We start from the raw sequence: 19,264 nt of genomic DNA, 5'->3' as shown, positions 1-19,264 counted from the left end.
ACCATCTCTCTTTTTCTCTCGCTCGCTCTCTCTTATTTCGTCAACAATTAACTTCGAGACACTGAAAAGAGACTCTTTCGCACATCCACGATCTTCTAATTACGAAAAACGACGATTTTGCTTCTTTGCGTTCTAGTGATTGGCAATCCGTAATTTTTTTCTGTTATTTTTAATGCAGACAGTGACAGAAAAATCAATGCGAGATAATGAAGCGTCCAAACTTTATTGTTTGTTAAATTATTCGTAAAATATTGACGATATACATTTTTTTACATTTACGACGATCATATTGACAAATGCGAACACGCTCGAAATCGATACACTGTATAGATTGTTTACCACGACGTTTTCACGAGAGCTCTCTGCATATACCGTTAATAAAACATTTATCTGTTATTCTATGGCGATATTCTTAGTGATCAACTACGGGCTAATATCACTGGTCGACAAAAATTCAACATTTTTTTGGCCTTAAAGTAAACGAAGTTGTTTCTGATAGATTTTGATGCGCTGACAACGAATCTGACCGCGAAAATGTCGTATTACGTCAAGTTTTTGAGATATTCTAACTTAAAAGTGCAAAAAATAAGGTTTTTGGCTATTTTCAACGACTTATAAAATGTGTAACAATTTTTTTTTAGCATCCGACTTCTTTTCGCTGAAATAGAGCAAATTGAATTTTTTATGTTTTTTAACCTTTTGTGTCAGAGTTTTTTGTATATTTTGTAACCGATTGTTTTGACAATTTGTATCCGATAGTTTTTCGGGTCGCTGATTACGAATCTGAAGATAAATTTTCAAAATTCAAAATGGCCGATCCAATATGGCGGACCAAAATCTCAAAATTTCTTCAATTTTCACGAAAAGCAGTATCCGAGGGTTTTGCAGTCGCTGATAACGGATTTTGAATCTACGACCTGAAAAAGGGAGATCTGGGATTTCATTAACACATGAATGTAGTCCGTGTGTGTACGCCAGCGGTTGTCTTTCAATGATCCGAGACAATGCGTAGTGAAGCGAGATTCGAACGCTTGAGCCGTCTCAGCACCACTGTACAGTGGTAAATTGTCAGCGAAAAGAAGTCGGATCACAGCAATCGAATATGCGTTGGAAAAGGTAAAAATAACACTTTAATATGACATCCAGCTGGATGCTGAAAAAAAATTGTTACACATTTTATAAGTCGTTGAAAATAGCCAAAAACTTCATTTTTTGCACCTTTAAGTTAGAATATCTCAAAAACTTAACGTAATACGACATTTTCGCGGCCAGATTCGTAATCAAAATCTATCAGAAACAATTTCGTTTACTTTAAGACCAAAATGGTGTCGACCAGTGTATTCGTCAAAAATATCAAATCAAAACGCACTGGTAGCTACAAACTGTTAATCTATCTGTTAATAATCTGTCAAGAAATATATTGACAAACAGATAATTCAAATGATAACGCTATCTTTAGTTCATATTCTACTTTCAAAGTGATGAAAAACGAAATGAAAAGCTTAATCATGTTAAAACGTAATACTCTCGTATAAAAGTTATATAAAAATACACAGATTCATCGTTCGCGCGTTCGTGATTACTATTATTTATATATATTATTTACATATACATTAGTTACATAGAGCTTTATGGAAAAAGAAACTGTTTTCTGTTTCTCACCAAAACGTATGCCAATATTTGTACGGCGTTGGTGTATTTTCCATTATACACTCGGTAGTATCATCGATAAGGATACGCGCATATACAAAGTATTCCAAAACTATCGTATACTTTAATGATATATTCTAGAGTTTAATTGAAGTCGAAAGTTTTCAATTTTTTTACTTTCCAAGTTCTCAACTTTTTCAACTTCCCAATTTTTCCTATTTTTCAACGTTAGTTTTACATCTTGTATCTTTTATTTTATACTTTTATAACAAAACTTTTTGTTGTAATTCTGATCGAGTATACCCTAAAATTAGCTAAATAATATAAATTTGTTATTTGCTTGGCTTTGTAAAGTTTGAGTCACGAAAAGGCCGTCTTTTTCATTAACTTAAAATTCGAAAGATATTGACACATTTTTTTGTCAGAATTTTCAACTTCTATTAAACACCGGAATACGCTATTAAAATATTGTACGATAGTTTTAGGATATCCTGTATATTTAATATTGATACTACATATCGATAGCTGGTTTAAAATTTAACGGAACGTTTGAACGAACCCGCATAGTCTTTGTGTGCGCTACCAATCGATAGAGATGCGAAAATAACATCTCGAATATTCGTCGAGTAAAAACTACTGGAATATCAAATCGGAAATACACTGGTTCAGAAGAAAATGAATCGCCGTATAATAAAAAATTTACTTAAAATCTATTCCTGCCCAATTTAGAGAAAGAACTCTCACTAATTCCTAACAAAATCTCAATTTCGTATGCTGACGAAGAAATTGCCGACAGTCTATCCCTAAAGGATAATCGCGTAAGCGGCATAAGGTAATTGGCAAACTGCAAAATTTTCTGAATACTGTTTGTCGTCACTTTTGACGAACATTACACGCACGCGAAGTAGCTTTATGTAATTATTCTTAAAACTCGGTCGTTTGAAAACAAGCATCTTAACTCGCAACGAAGCATCGTGCTCTAATTAAAAAATATATATATACATCATTTTACTCGCTTAATTTTTACATATAGTTAGTTTTTTCGGGAAAAGATGAATTAAGGAAAAAAGGAATAAAGTGCAAAACATTGTTGTTAGCGCTATTGTGTATTATATATAATTCCAGAGAGTGATGCGCAGGTTTTAGTTTTCTTTTCTCTAGCGAAAGTACTGACTAAAAAATTTATTTTGAGCCCCAGTGGAGCTGTCAACTATATATACTTCTAAAGTAACAGATGAAGAATCATTAATATGAACTGTTTCAAAGAATCCAACCTCAACTTTTTAAAAATCCAAAAGTGATAAATACTTTTTGTAACCGTATTTGAACTCAGCATACCACAAAATCTATTAGAGAGCATAGAAAATTCTTATATCATTTATCGGATCCCTAATTTAGCAGGCCAATATAGTTGGTAAGGTGGTAGAAACGGGGGTGTGTTTTAAGATAAAAACCATTAAAATTTAAATATAGCGTATATATTTGCTTGAACCTCTTCAGAAATGAATTTATTAAAGTCAGAAAAAATTAGTTACATATATTTAAAATAACAAATATGTATGTAACATATATGACGACATTTATATGAGGACATTTCTCTTTTCCTTATTGTGCAATTTTGTGGTAAATATTTATTCACAGTAACGTTCATATTATATTTTATCGACAATGTTCAAATTGGAAAAAAAAATTAGACATATCTAAACGTACATATACACTGTTAAATCCGTAGTGTCAAATTGTACTCAATTTGAGTTATTTTTAACCATTCCTATAAGTCGCTACTGCTCCTACTAAATATGTCGTTAATTTAACTAATGTAATGGAGTTAAATAATTTAACTTAAGAAATATATTAAATTTCATTAAAATTTAGTTTATTTTTTATTATGTGCACGTTAATATAACCTTTGTTTTAGTAAAGAATGACTTAATATTGTTTTAAATGGGTTGATTAGATGTGGTTGTTTTTTTAAACACATGTTTTGTGTTAAAATAGTAAATTTTGACACACATGATAGTTAAAAATAACTAAATATTATTTAACTCAAGAAATTGGTTTAAATTTGACCCTCCAATATTTAACAGTGTATGTGTCAGTATCTCTGGGAAGGTTAAACTTTATCTTTCCAATAACATCAAATTATATTGATACCCGTGGTCTAGCCTTTTTAACTGATTACCTTTTGCAGACTAGATGGGTCAAGAGCTCTGTGTAGATATTTAATTATGTATATAAATAATTTAGATATTTAAACGCCCCGCGAATATTTATTCAGGATTTTCGTAGTTTCGACAACAAGTAATCGACTGTGTTCGCAATATATCGATGGTGTATCCGAGAACCAAACTCGAAGTAGATCCGCTAAACAAGCTTAGACGCGCGCGACTCTATATGTTAGTTAATGAACGCATCGTTATTACCCTCCAAAATACGTGTGCGTTGCAAACGTATTTGAATCTCGCGAACGCTTCACGAAATTATTACGTATTCAACTGGGAACGCGGCACGAAGCGTGCGTATTTTCTCTTTAACCTCCGGTTTTTGTGCCGCAAGGATGAATCAAATTCGCCAGACAAGCCTAGACACCACTCCAAAGGTTAATTAGTATATCGCACATCTCCAAAATCGCGCGACGGATAAACGTCTTCTGGTGACATTTCACGTTACGTCTGTTTATTACAAATTCAAAGGAAGTTCATGAGACGCGAGTAGGTGCTCGGAACGATACTCTATATCGTTAGGCGGACGGTTTCGTATTCTCCGCGGTAGTCGAAAAGTCAGTAACTTCGAGCTCAACCGACGCGACAAACGTTGCGAGGCACACACTAGTTAACCCTCTCTCTGTTTCTCCTTCTCTCTCCCCCTTCTCCTCCTCCCTCCCTCTCTCTCTCCCCCTCTCTCTCTTCTTTAACTAACTCTTCCCGCCAATCAAAGAATATAATTCGCCTGTAAGGTGCAACAATGGAAACTCGGATAATAGCATGGATCGTATGCATCGATTCTTACATCCCTCGTTGCAATTGGTCTTTATCCGAACTTCTCGACTGCGAGACGGCGCGCCGTCTAATTAGCCATTGTTGCAGTCAGCTGTATTGCGCGCTAATGAGATTTCATAGTTCACGCGGTCTAGACACCCGACCTGCTACCTTTACCTCGAAATCTTTATCGCGATTACTTCTCCGACGAAATCGCGAGCGATATTAGCATCGTTTCTGATAATACTCCGGAAGATAACGAGATACGTACACACGAACGTACACGCATCTAGATTCGATTTGATATCTTTCGATATCCGTTTCCCGCGATTGTAAACACAAATAAATATCCGCGCAAAGCAAACGATACATTGCACATTTGCAGAATATACGTCCAATAAATGTATGAACTATTTTCCGAGAGATACTATCTGGTCTGCGCCGTTTATTCTACGTAATTACTTAAATCAACATTTGTAACTTGATAGAACGCACTGTTTCATCGGCGGATTTCAGTTCGCCTCGAAGAGAAACAGAGAAAAGCGAACATGAAAAGGAAATTGATGAAATAGAAAAGTATTTAACGTCTGTGACTATAATCATATAGTGAAATAATTATAACAAAAATCTCAAAAAATCCTGAAAAATATAAAATGATTTTGATTCAATATTCTTATGTCCTATCCTAATATTCTAACAATATTAAAAGTCGGCATGAAAATATGACTAATTGAGTCAATAATAATCTCCTTTTTTATTATTAATCTTCTTATACATTTATATGATTAGTCACCTAATTTGTCTTTTTCGCACTGATTTTTAATATCGTTGGAATATTAAGTCCTCTTTTTTTAAGTCAGTTACGTAAAAAGAGCCATTTTTGTAATAAGTACTACTATAATATTAACAATTATAACGTTTATGCATATTATTATTATCGTTTTTTTTTTACTAGAACAACAAAAACAAAAAGATGACTGATTTCGAAAATGACTGATTATAGTAAGACTGATCATTTTTTGTCTCTCATTGAAATACTGTTACTGTCAAAATAAAAAAAAACACTCATTTCAGATGAATTACGTTTCAATGTACTATTATCGAAAATCAATTTCAATTGTACCAATTATCCCTTTAAGAAATGTCAAACTTTTGTTAACAGAAGTGAGAAAAGAAATTGTTTCATCGTATCATAAAGTCATGTATTACGCAATCTAAAAATAAAAAGAGAAGAAACATAATAACAAAAAACTAAATGAAACAACAGGAGAATTTTGAAATTGCATTCGTTCATTTAGTGTCTGTACTATAACAATATCATGCACATATTCCATAAAACCGACTGCTAATAAATACATTTGTGTATGTTAAAATACATAGTTACGTGCGTTACTCTCTAAATTTCTTCAAGTAGAATCTCACCTAAAACGAATAAAAAGTATATTTTCACTCAAAGCGACAGAAGGAAATAGCGCCATTCGAAATCGCGAGAGTGAATGTTTCACAAAAGCTTAAAATGGATTCTGTCTCCATACGAGTAAATTTTATAATCAATTAGAGTGAATATATTCCCATAACAGTGAAATACATCAGATTCAATCCCAAATGAAAATATTTACTCGACGATTTAGATTGGCAGAATTGGTTCTATATGAAGAAAAAACCGTTCAAATTCAAGCGACTCCGGTAGTTATTCTATTTTTTGAATGAAATTTTACTCCAAAAAATTTAGAGAGTACAACTTTATTTTTCTCCATCTGTTATTAGCCGAACTTATCCCGTTTAATGTCTTGCGATTAACTCTCATTGGTCCACCTCTCACTTTCATTTAATTCTTCTCTCTCTCTCTCCTCCTTCTCCCTCTCTCTCTCTCTCTCTCTCTCTCTCTCTCTCTCTCTCTCTCTCTCTCTTCTCTCTCTATTAAACCAAGAAATATTTACGTTATACATTCCATAAGACTAAAGCCATGCATCCGTATTCAAATGAATGCAAGACGTTTCTGTCTAACGTTACGCAATGTCAGCCGGTCGTCCGTATAGAAACACGCACGGCGCGAGTACCGTACGGTAAATCAGAGCGTGTAATAAGGGTAACCTTTACTTTCTGCCGAAAAACTCGCTCGCGCCGTGTCCTCGTCCCTGCGAGGGCGGACACAGTGATGCGATTTCGTCAAAATTACTGTCGGTAATCACCGTCACGGTGTCTAACTGGAAAATCAAAGCGATAAGAGCAACGGCCTATCTCGCAGGACTGCGCGCACGACGGAAGTTTAGAAAGTCGTAGCGAGTCGTGCGCATACAACCGGCTGGTTGGTTGGCTGGTTGGTTGGTTGGTTAGTTGACTGGCTTGGCTGGCTAGCTGACTGGCTACCCAACGCGATCCTGTACGCTCGAAACCGGTTCCGAGCTTTTCGCCGGAGGGACCCCGTGACTCGAACGTAACGACGCGTGGTCGAGAACGATAAGCCGGTGGTCACGGCGCGGCGGCTCTGTTCGCGACGCAAGAAAACTTCATAAACCATCGAGAGAGCGAGTACGGCTTCGCCCCGCGTACGTAGCCGTATTCGTTAACGGGGTGTCTTCATTCATTAAAGCCGCGCGTATTGTAATGAGCGTTACTATGGCCCGAGAGACGCGCCGTTACATTTATCGACGTCTCGTCGATAAGGATAATCTTCTTCTAGGTGACGTATATAGGGTGTCGTAGAATAACATAGCATGATATTGTACGAAGATACTGGTTTTTTTTTTTAAGATGAGAGAATAAACTGGGCATGCAGTTCATCGCGAGAATCGCGGGACGCAAATTACTTTTCGCGTTTCGTAAACAACAGTGAAGAGACCGAAAAGAGGCTTCTCGCGAATCAGACATATATGCGAGAAAGATAATAAAACGTTATACACGTTATATGCTCAATTTGCGGCTAATATGGTGTCTTAATGAGATCTTTAAATCTTGACATTTAATACTAGTTTCGAAAAACGGACTAGATTTCTCTTTTCACGAATTTTCAATTTTACCTATCACATAAATACGTTTAAGCAGGTGTATACAAAAAGACGCATATATTTTTATAAGTCTACTATGCCTACGGTAATACAGATGTACCATCTGCGCACTAGACAAGTCCATTTTTAAAACTGTACGCCGTTCTATTCAGAGGACTATAGCTCCACTGATCTTACGGATATTCTTTAATTAATAATTAAAAATATACGTGATTGTTTGCAGAAAGATAGAAGATTTTTCAGTTTAACCTAATTTACAAACACACGGCAGGCGACGTTATCACAACTCATCTACTGTATCGCGCATGATAATACGCTAATCTTCTGTAATTAATAATTTAACATTTTAAGTAATTATTTGCAAGATAGTAAAGAAATTTTGTATTTATTTTGACTTAATCTACATGTACCCGAGGTATGAGACACTTTGCGTTAAACATCCTGTATGTATAAAAAAAATACATTATTAAAACTAATATATATGCAAATTAATTGCTTCATATATAAGCAATGATGTATAATTTCGTTAGAAAATTTTTAAAGCCTTGAATTTCAATAATATTATATAATTTTATTTAAATATTATAATAATCTCATATATATAAAGTATAACATAATCATTTTAATAATAATGATATATTTTTCCATTATCATGTTCTCAGTCTAATATCTTGTGCTGCTCATTCATGAAAATTATATTTTTGTGTAATAAAAATATATTCTTCTTTGTTAAGTCATACAAAATAATTTAATTGAAGAATCTTACCTTCGTTTAACGCAATATAATCTCATTTAAAAATTTACATATAAAAAATACAGATATTTTGAAAATAAAAATATTTTTTCTGTGTAAAAATTACAAACATCAGGAGAGACTTAAAAAATTAACAGCTATTTTAACGTAACTAAAAAATGTTACACATTACATTATACAGAAAAAATCGCGTTTATATAACTGAGTAGGAATCAGACAAAAATTCATGACTTAGAAATAATATCTCTGAACGGGAAAACGTTCATCTCAATATTCGGCTATTTTAAAACTCGATTAATCAGATAATTGAGAACAATTAATTGAGTAGAAACCTTATACAGAAATATTTCTGTTCCTACAACCGAATTTTCGTCTGAATTCTAGATAAAAAAAATCAGTTACATGAATAGAATATTTTTTTCTGTGTATATGTGGGTGGATCATGATAATAATATATCATCTCTCAAACATTACACATGTTCTACTTCTATTTGCCTTCTTCCTCGATTACTAAAGTTAGCTTTTATTTTACAAGATTTTGGTTAGAATAGAAAAGAAAAAATATTTTTTTCGGTCCTCAAAAGCAAGGAAATTACTCTGGTTGGTTTATCATATAATAAAAAGAAACAGCAAGTTTCTCTTCAATACTTGTGAGATAAACAAAAATCGCACGAAGTCTCACGGTTTTCTTCTTAAAATTCATCAAATTGAAAAATGTCGCAATCTTTCCGCTATCGAATATATACACACAAATTTCAAGCCGATAATTATTGTACGAGAGAAAAATCCAAAGTAATTATACTTAACAATATAAAAAATATATAAGAATAAATAGTAATTAAAGTAATCGCAAAGAGAAATTGATTGAAAATTCTCCAAAAATTTTTGCAATTTTACAGTCATTAACAATAATCAATAATTAATTTAATAAATTAACTGTAATAACGAATGTAATAATTTAGCTTTCTCTTCAACACACATACACGCATGGAAACGCACACGAATATACAGATAGTTACTATCGGAAATATATTTACTATATATCTATATAGACTGTATATCTATATAGACTATATATCTATATACTATATACTATATACTATATATTTACTATACTATATATAGTTACTATCGGAAATATATTTACTACTGATAAATGAATAGAGTTCCAAAGTTTCAAAATGTGTTTCTAATGATACGTTGAACTATGACTCGCATAGAAAATACTTTGGAATCCAACCCAATTTTCCAAAATAATCGTAGATTCTAAATGGAAAATCTATGTAGGTTTTGGTTAGAAATATAATGTTTTAAATATGCAAATCTAAGTAAGAAACTCAGACAGATTTGGTTAACCCTAACGTTTTCATAAAGATTTATATTTTAAGCTAAGACTTTTCTTAGTATTTTTCTAAATGTGTAGGTGTAGGTTAAATTCCAATCAGAATGTTCAGTTTTGCCCTAAAATAGGTTATCCCACTACGATATTAACTGGGAATCCTACTCTTGTTTTGAGCATGAATTGTCTATCTTGAATTGGACATTCAGATATTCACTTTTCGATGCTTTCATCCCAGTTTTTTGTAAAATAACCAGAGGAATCGATTTATGCCAAAAAACTATATGATTCCACTAAAAAAATTAAAATTGACTTTAACTTTTTACAGTTTGATATTTTAGAAATTAAAAAGGACATGAAAAAATGTTACACACACACACACACATATATATATAATTTAAGCTTTTTTATGTTCTAAAATAGAAATACATATTATTTTGCTTTAAATATTCATTTAATTAACTAAAATTCCTTGGGCAAAATATTTAAAATACTTCGAGTATTTACTCTTTACAAATATATGTGTATGTATATATATAGATAGAACAAGATATATAGAAGTTTATGCGGGGATTTCATTAATCGAGTTGATTCAAGATGTTCTATCCGACGGGAAAAAAAGACTATGTTCAACTCCTGTGTCTACGACAATATTTTTCAACAGCATTAATTTTTAGATGTACCAGCATAGTATATCATTTTTCCACCTTTAATACTCTCAATATAATCTCACGATACACTCGCGTATTAACCTTCCGCCAACATTAATTCGATAACATTTGCTTCATTCTATTTCGCAAATCGACTGCAACCGTCCGACCATTCAAGCTGACTCCTCCATCGATCAATTCGACAATCAATTAAGCGTTTTGTCACTCGACAATCGCGTTACTGTCGCAATAATAAAATCGCGGTACGCTTTTTATTTTCGTTCCGAACGTGAAAAAACAATCTCTTATTCACGTCGCAACGCGCATTAAAATCACCGTCACTCCGTGCTCAGTGTTCCGTACAACGCGAAAACTCCGCTAAACGTCAGCTTCCTTCAACCCAACTTTACACAGTATATACGCTCGCATCGCTCAGCAAAAGCCTACAACACAACGTCACACTCGGGCTCGCGCAAACTTTTGTCCAGTAAATTGCTCTCGTCGGAACAACGATCTAGATTGACAAGCGCGTTGACAAAACAAAAAAAAGGAGGGGGAAAAATAAAAAAAGCGACCAAAAACTATATTCGAAATAAAAAAAAATACAGTTATGTACGTACACGCATAGAGAAAAATAGTATTTCATTGTTAAGAGAGAGAGAGAAAAGTAGTTTATTTTGCTTCTTGCAATTAATATCAATGCAATAGTTATCTTCAATAATGAATATTCTCTTGATAATAGTCTTAAAATGTACTCACCACAAATTTTATAAAAGCTCACTATCATGTACTCAAAAGAGCAGACTTTATTCCCTTTACAAAGAAATTAAGAAATTATTCCGAGAAGGAAGTTGTTTCGAAAGTTGTTTAATTTTATGTAGTAAGTATAAACCGAATTTTTGTTTTAATTTAATATTCTCGATTGAAATGCTAAACTTAGTAGAATTCTTTGTAAACGTGTTTTAACTAAATGTAATACTTATAACATAGATTTGTTAATAAATGAATTTATACGATACTTGAAACAAATAACGTATAAAAGCCTTAAATTATATTACAACACCATTTCCACACATAAGAGACTTAAACAATTGATATGTGAAAGAAGAACTACCTGTTGAAAATTTGTATTTTGAATTGTGAGAATATCCCAGATCTCAAGAATGACTGTAACAATTTTTATCAGATTGGTCGCAATTGAAAGCTTGTATTTATGTTTCTGTCAGGAATACCATTAGAATTTTAATCACTGTTTTATTTCTCGAGCTATTTTAGTTAGAAAAATTCTGAAAAAAGCTGGTAGCGTCGTGATCGTCACATACCATGAACATAGTCATTCTTGGGCCAGTCATTCTCGGAGGATACTCATCTTTATACTTAGCGTTGCGATGGTACCGTGTCGCTTGATTTACACGAATGCAGTATACATTGTGCGCGCGCAATGCGCGAATATCGCCGGAACCGTTGCCTCGCGCGCGCGCGCGCGCGCGGTGAACGTGTAATAATTTATTTATTTACTTATTTACATGAAAAGGGAAGGATCATAAATAAGCGAGAGTGATAACGAGAGAGAAAGAGAGAGAATAAATCAGCCGGTCGGCCGTCCGTCCACGCGCGCTGCTTCGTGTCAGGCTGCGCGTCGAGAAACGTCGCGTCACACCTCGTCGCGCCGCGTCGCGCTGCATCGCACCGCACCGCGCCGCGCCTCGCTCCCTGGCATTCTTAATTGCAGGAGACAACGGCCTCTCGTGTTCGAAACCTTTAGCGAACTGCATCGAACGAGCGCTATGTGGTCTGTTGCTTTCACAGCCGCGCTGAACACCGCCGTTACACCTTCCGCATTTAAAACGGAATAGGTGTGTACTTGGGACTCGGGATTAGGTGGAGAGCAAAAAGGAAAAGACACACGAGGGATGGCAGAAAAGCGCGGAAGAGCGCGGCTTGAAAGGCGCGGAAGACCTATTACCTGAGGTCTAAGCGTTTGCGAAGAATCCGAGAGCCACGCGGCTTCGCGTCTGTCTTACCGTTGGACTTTTCTGCCCTTTTTTCCCACTCTGTCCACTCGAAGTCCGCTTGTATTTGCGTGAGACGTGAAGCAATAGTACTTACACACAGACCAAACATTCTCTCCACAGAGTGAAGATAGTATTGGGGATCTGAGACAGAATAAGAGATAGTTGCTTTTGGTACTGTTCCTTTCTCATCAAGAGACACGGTAGCGTCTCGCACCAGGTAAACGCGCAAAGCGAGGAACAGACGTTACACTAGCCGGTGTATACTTACTTTAACTTACAGTGGCTGTCGCACGCGATCATTTGCCAATCTTTTTTAACCGTCCGTCTGCTTCGCTGTTTTTTGCTAACGCGGTTTGCTTCATGGATCATTTGTGGATAGTACCACTTTTTTCCCGATATATGAATAAAAAAATCGAGGGAAAATTTTCTCTCATTATTTCAGGTTACTACTTTCTAGCCAGAACGTTGTTTAGCTCCCACTGTTCATAAATTTTTTCTTTAGCAAAATACGAAAGGAAATATATAATTTTTCGAATTCCAGAAAAGAATTCGTAACCTTGCAATACCTTAAAAGAAATATATCTGTTTAGAATTACATTGTTGAAGAATGATCCTTCACGAAAAAAATAATTTGGGAATGTCTGATGAAAAAAGTATAATTATTTTGACCAGTGAAAATGATCATTTTCCGAGCATCTAAACAAGGTGGTTTTCTGAAGGCATAATCACAAGCTTAGTTTTCAGTTGGAAAATCGTTTATGTCAAATATAATATACATTAAACTTTAATGGAAAATAAAACATTGTGAAAAATAATGGAAATGTAATATCTATTTTGTACAATTGGGGCAAACTTGCGCACGATAATCGTCACATACTGCTTGTTCGCATTTTGTACAGTAATGAACAGTTTTTTATTTTCTTTCTAACTAGGTTAAACATATCTTCATTTCTCTATAATACATTTCGTCCTTGTATAATCGTAAAAGCCTTAGCATCTCTTGTTCGAATCTCGGTATTTTTCGTATAATCATTATTTTCTTGATATATTATTAAATAATTATAATAACAAACGATATATTATTAAGTAATTATAATAACAAATGATATATTATTAAGTAATTATAATAACAAACGATTAAATACTCGTTATTACATTATATTTGTTTGCGAATTATTTCATATGGAAAAATACTCATATATACAGAAAATGTACAATATAATTTTTTTTTACTGAAACCATCTGCTTCGTGGGTCTTTTTAAAAACAGTAGTCGTTGCTTTCAACACTCGCTGTTTTGCATTTAACTAACAAAAGATTAATTAAATAAATGAGTATATTTTCGACGCCTTAATAAAGGGAGGGGGAGGAGTCACTCATGTCCAACAAAGTTTTACAACTTAAAATTGTTCAAAAATTTTAAAAGAATTCATAAAGTTTTTATCAAGCCTCAATTAAGATTACGAAATCATTAGGAAAATAAAACTATATAAGTTTTTAATTCCTTTTTTAACGAGAATCTACGAAAAAGATATTTTGTTTAAAAAACTATAAAAACTACTAAGTTTTGTATTTTTATTAAGAAAAAGATGTTTTCTTTTATATTTAAGACCATAAGAATTAATTAAACAAATAATTTATTATGATAAAAATCTTAAACAAAGTCGAATTACTTTGGTACGTGAAAATGATGTATTTTGTATAAGAAAATGAGCTTAAATAATATTTTAAAAATAATATTTTGTATGCATTATACAAATGTAATAATAAACACAAAAAATTAGAAAAGAAACATACATCCGCAAAAATTTTTTAGCTATTCTGGTGTTTGTACAACTCAACGGTCTTATTAAAACTTAAAAATATCACATATTAGACAAATACATAAAATTAAAATAACTTCAAAAATTATTTAAATATATAATATATAAAGAAAAATAACTGCTCACTTATCTACGTAAAAAGTATACATTAAATGAGTAGGGAGTCACTTGTGTCCAGGATCAATTTGCTCCAACTGCTATTCAAACAGACAGTAACTGACGAGTTTTGTCGCTCCTGAGTTCAAAGTGTTTTTGCTATACTAATTATATATATATATATATATATATATATATATATATATATATATATATATAAGCTTTTGAAACTTCGAGATGAAGAGGAATGCAAAGTAGAACTTTTTCGTAGATAAATGTAGATTCTTGTTAAAAAAAGAATTAAAAAACTCATTTATAGTTTTATTTTCTTAATGATCTCGTAATCTTAATTAAAGCTTGATAGAAACTTTATAAATTCTTCCAAAATTTTTGAACAATTTTAAGTTTCAAAATTGTGTTGGACATGAGGCATTAAAAACGCGCGAATACGATTGACCTCCCTATTTACTTTAAAAAGTTAATAAATCAAAATTTTACATGACTGTTTGCAAAATAAATAATAAAAAAATTCTGTGTTCAGTTTGACGTAATCTATACTGGGTGATCAGACCGTGCCAGCCATTTTTCTCAAAATTATAACAGGAAGTTAGGCAAAAAATTATAATTATTACTGGGCAAAGTACTCATTGATAACTCGTTCATTTTTCTGAACAAACCGAAAGTGGGTGTAAAAGTGGGTCAGTTTTAAAATTTCAAACAAGAACATGGGTCGAGTGGAATATTATTGGATAAAGCTTTGAAAAAAGAAACAACTTTTTATTGTAACTTAATTTAATTATCTTTTATAGGTTTCAAGAAAAACGTTGAAATATGTGGATACAATATTATATATGTATACGAACATTATACATTGTATATGTACACAAACGTTTACTTCGTCACTTATTGTCAAATAACCTGTACATGTCGTTGGACGTAAGACGTATCATTTGTAGACATTTGTACGTAGAATTCTTCTCTTTTTTTTTTGTTTTATTCGCTTTTTCAATTTTCATTGTCTTCATGCAAAATTCCCTTCGTTTAAAAATTCGAATTTTTTGGGAAAAATAAAGAACGGACATTTTGTAACGATCACGTCGCGGTATCGTTGGACGTGTTGATATACGCTATCCGGTGTCCCAGAATTCGCGACTTTAATGTCAATGACAAATTCTCTGACGAAGATGGAACACGCGTATGAACACTGGACTAGTCGCGCTGAAAAACCGCGATTCTCGATTCGGTGACGTCGCGTGTGTGCTCTCTACACTTTTCTGCACTATTACTCCTGTGCCAGCGGTTCTCGCCCGAGCCACGCACGACGCTTCGTTTCAACCTATTCAATCTTCGCTGACAAGTCCCCTTTTTTCTTTCTTTCCTTTTTATCGATTTTAATAGACGTTTCACGTTAAGCAGGAAACAAACGCGACACATATCGCTCATTCATCATCGAAAGCAACCAGTCGCAATATTATTGTTACTCTTTAGATACAGAAAGTATCGGCGCAAAGATTTACATGCTGCGAAGGAAATCGAGCGAAATTTTCCGCGAAAACCGCGCAACGTTGACAGAACTCATACGTTGCGTATGCGTATGACACATCCGCGTCTGAAAATGCACGGAAAGCAAAAACTACACATTTAACGCAGAGAAACCCACCGTTGGTTCTCTCGCGACAGCAGTTTCGACTCGGTTCAGAGTCCAAAGTTAATCTCGAGGTGGTGTGAAGAGAATCGAGAAACGAAGGATGAACTTACCAAGAAAGCAGAGTCGATCGGTCGGTGAGCGTGCGCCGAGTCACACCGAATATCCCCCGCTGTCAAACGACCGTTCGCTACACAAGTCCCCGAAGAGGAAGAACAGAGCTCTCCTCTCTCTTTCTCTCTCTCTCTCTCTCTCTCTCTCTCTCTCAAAGCAAAGATGCACTCACAGTACGTTCAGGCGACAGTGCTTGTCGCCCGTCTCTCTACGAAGAGGTCCTCGAAGGAAGCTCACACGGGAAAGTGAGAGAGAGAGTGTATGTATGTGTGTGTATATGTGTGTATACGCGTGTGTGTGCGTTATGTATGTATGAGAGAGAAAGAAGAAAGAAACCGATATTTGGCACAATAAAACGTAACACTGGAAGAGAACACCACTTTGCGTTTGCAAACGCGCGCGCGCGCGCAGGCGCTTGTGCGCGTCACTCGACGCGACGCGTCCGGCAATATACAACCGACACTTCGCCGCTCGTTCTCCTCGGGTTTATTGTTACGCGATCTCCCGCGACGGGCCGCTAAGATCCGTGGCGCGTAAGAAAAAAAGTCGCGGATGAAAACGAGACGACGATCGCGCGGGACCTTCGTCCACGTCGTTCTTACGTTGCACACGCAATACAACAATAATGGAAAACAAAAAAAATGAGAGGGAACGGAGAAATTTCCGACCGCGGCGTGAGGAGCACACGTACAGGACGGGACAAAACGATACACGAACCACTCGCCGTTCGAGTCGCAACTGCCGCTGCTGCCGGCTCAACACCCCACCGGCTCCTCTCTTTTCCCTCCGTCCCGCTCCCTCCTCGCGCTTCCACCGATACGCCCGTGCCACGTCGCGCCGCGCCATCTCGCGGCCAGTCAAGTATATCCATCGTCGCCTTCTTCCCTTGCTCCCGCCTTCCCCTCCCTTGCGCGCCACTACCATCTCATCGTAGCGCGACGCGCCACGCTGCTCCAACTTACTCGTCGACTGTGTTCCCTCGGCTGCTCTCCTTCGGCCTTCGACGACTCACTCGCAGCGGCGAAGCCGTGCGCTACTCAATCGTTCTCGACTAAAAACTTCCTCTCTCTACCTTCTCCCCGACGAGAATCATGTATCACGTATGAGTACTCGCGGTATCTCGCGAAGGCCCAAGTGAGACACGTGAGGAAGCGTCGGAAGCGAAATGGTCACGTGAAACGAAGTAAGTATTGTTCTTTTCGTCCCTTGTCTCCCTCCGCCCTCTTTCCCAACCCGTCCCTCGCTGCACAGCCATCACACTGTACACTGTTCAGTAAACCTAACTGTAATTTTTACGACAGTGTCGTTATATTGTCATTGCGAAATTTTCTACTCACGAGAAACAAATTTGTATTAACGTGAAGTTTGGCTTTAAATAACGAGTCAACACATTTGAGACTGAATGACAGAATTTTTTCTTATAACCTAAATTGGGCTCTAAGAACCAGAAGTTCCGTTAATTAATATTATTCATGTTAATACAACAAAACTATTTTCACCCCGTATAAGAAATAATCTCTTCTTATAGGAAAATATATCCAATGACCAGCGTTTTGCCTATTTGCGGCACGCTTGAGTGGATTTTATCAAATATTAATATCAAATATTGTGATGGGGATTAAAACAAATAAATAAAATAATTAATAAATAATGCATAAATCTTCATACATCTTAATATTAAAAAACCTCGTGTAAGAGCATAAAAAACTGGCGAACATCGCAAGGAATACTGACTACTGAATGTTTTCCATCATTATATCTGCGCAACAGCAGTATGACAATACTATTGTTAACAGTTACAGAATAAGCTTACAAGAGAATATGTATTAATGATATATAATAATATAAATTTCTCTCTTGAGGAAGTCGTAAAAAAAAATAAATTTTTGATTCATTGAAAAGAATTTATTAAAACTTACACACACATATAAAACTTACATATAAATTTAATTATTTTCTAATTTCTCGTACAATTAGAAAAAGATTGATCATTCTAGAATTGAGATGTCTGATACTTTTTATACTTGTTCTTTGGAATTGGCATGCTATTTTAAGTGTTTATTTTTAATTCCTTGCAAACTAAAATTAGGATTTTAATGAAAAATTTTTTACATTAAAAACTATGTAATGTACCGACATTATACATTATGCATATTTCAGAATTATTAACTGTCTTATTTGAAAAATATAGTAGAATGTTTATAAAATTTACAGTAACACATACAAGATACATACGCATACTTAAGTATTTATTTACTTTTTCTTATTATCTATGCATCTGTATTAGATCAACAAATACACAAATAAATAAGAAAAATAAAAAGATATAATGTTTCTCATGATGTTGTGTACATATATATTTATCTATCTAAACTTTGTCTGAAATTAACATTCATTACTCAGGTAATGGAATTAATGTAAAACATAATTTTATTGGATAAGTAGTAAGTTTATGAGCAGTGCTCTTGATGCGGCATTGAAAATGCGATATTGAGCTTTACAATATCTTTAACAAATTCGTATCGTTGGAGACGGAGGGTCGTAGGAAGAACGGTAAAACATTATTAAATTAATTTAGGCTGTATTACTAGTACGCACGTGCGCACACACACATTCAGCATACAAAATGCGGCTGCCTAAATATAAATTTTATTTATTTCGCACGGGAGGACGGCATGCCTTTCCTTATTGTAGAATTTTCGTTATGATTACGTAACTGTTTAATAAACTGCAAATAAATAGTCAATTTTGCGAAAAAATTTTTCTACGCCGCGGACACGCTTTTTATTGAATGTTTCTTCGGGTACATGTATTCCAACAGCGCTACCTGTCGCCGGACACGGTGAATTTCGCTGTACGTTTAACGACATCACAATGTAAACATACAAACAATGTAAACAGTGCAAATAGTGTGCGCGGTGTAAGCGATGTAATCGAAGGTACACAGTGCATACAGTGTGAACAATATAATCAGATTTTGTAAACAATATGCACTAAAACTGGAAAAAGATATAAAGAAAAATAGAGAGAGAAAAACAAAATATAAACCATACGATCAAGATAAACCAAATTAATAAAATAAATAATGTAAGTGTATATAAATAATACAATTAATATCAATAATGTGAATAAATCACAATCTCTCTCTCTCTCTCTCTCTCTCTCTCTCTCTCTCTCTCTCTCTCTCTCTCTC

The 19,264-nt window shown here is 34.6% G+C and overlaps 2 protein-coding genes across 5 annotated transcripts in view; one reads left to right on the top strand and one right to left on the bottom strand.

The window, feature by feature from the left end:
* The window catches only part of LOC116843614 (semaphorin-1A-like), a 711,737-nt gene extending 694,934 nt beyond the window's left edge, over positions 1 to 16,803 (bottom strand). For 3 of the 4 annotated variants that reach the window (XM_032814175.1, XM_032814158.1, XM_032814166.1), the window contains exon 1: positions 16,071 to 16,803. The gene's annotated coding sequence lies outside the window, so the exon portion shown is untranslated. Of the gene's footprint in view, positions 1 to 12,488; positions 12,536 to 16,070 lie in introns of all 4 variants that reach the window. The other variant, XM_032814150.1, reaches the window with a different exon arrangement.
* Positions 6,595 to 19,264, top strand: part of LOC116843295 — a 15,154-nt gene continuing 2,484 nt past the window's right edge. The window contains exons 1-2 of the mRNA XM_032813613.1: positions 6,595 to 6,694; positions 17,006 to 17,254. Coding sequence (XP_032669504.1) covers positions 6,595 to 6,694; positions 17,006 to 17,254 — 349 coding nt within the window. The remainder of the gene's footprint in view (positions 6,695 to 17,005; positions 17,255 to 19,264) is intronic.

Source organism: Odontomachus brunneus, unplaced genomic scaffold (genome assembly GCF_010583005.1).
Source record: "Odontomachus brunneus isolate Ranch 3 - 2012 unplaced genomic scaffold, Obru_v1 Obru_scaffold_003, whole genome shotgun sequence".
Classification (NCBI taxonomy): Eukaryota; Metazoa; Arthropoda; class Insecta; order Hymenoptera; family Formicidae; genus Odontomachus; species Odontomachus brunneus.
This window is presented reverse-complemented; position numbering and strand designations above follow the sequence as displayed.